Source organism: Hippocampus comes, unplaced genomic scaffold (assembly GCF_001891065.2).
Source record: "Hippocampus comes isolate QL1 unplaced genomic scaffold, H_comes_QL1_v1.1 scaffold35, whole genome shotgun sequence".
Classification (NCBI taxonomy): domain Eukaryota; kingdom Metazoa; phylum Chordata; class Actinopteri; order Syngnathiformes; family Syngnathidae; genus Hippocampus; species Hippocampus comes.
The window spans coordinates 159,801-160,049 of NW_017805279.1; the positions used below are offsets into that span (position 1 = coordinate 159,801).

Consider the following 249-nt stretch of genomic DNA (forward strand, 5'->3'; position numbering starts at 1 on the left):
GGCCCTCCGCGCCCTCGGGGCAGCTGAGCTGGACGCGACTCTCGGTGATCTCGATGCGCAGGTACTGGCGAAGGCAGCACAGGCAGGAGCGGTGGCTGCAGCCCAACAGCTCGGGCAGCTGCTCGGCAGGCTGGCGCACCAGGCACAGGGGGCACTCCAGGAGCTCGGCGTCCTCAGATGGAGCTTCGCCGCCCAGGGAGGCCTGGCTGGAGGAGGGTCGCCTGGGGGGGGTGCTCGGGGCAGGAACCT

At 71.9% G+C, this 249-nt stretch overlaps 1 protein-coding gene across 1 annotated transcript in view; it reads right to left on the reverse strand.

The window, feature by feature from the left end:
* The window catches only part of rnf19b (ring finger protein 19B), a 15,085-nt gene that overhangs the window by 9,914 nt on the left and 4,922 nt on the right, over positions 1 to 249 (reverse strand). The window contains exon 2 of the mRNA XM_019870779.1: positions 4 to 247. Coding sequence (XP_019726338.1) covers positions 4 to 247 — 244 coding nt within the window. The remainder of the gene's footprint in view (positions 1 to 3; positions 248 to 249) is intronic.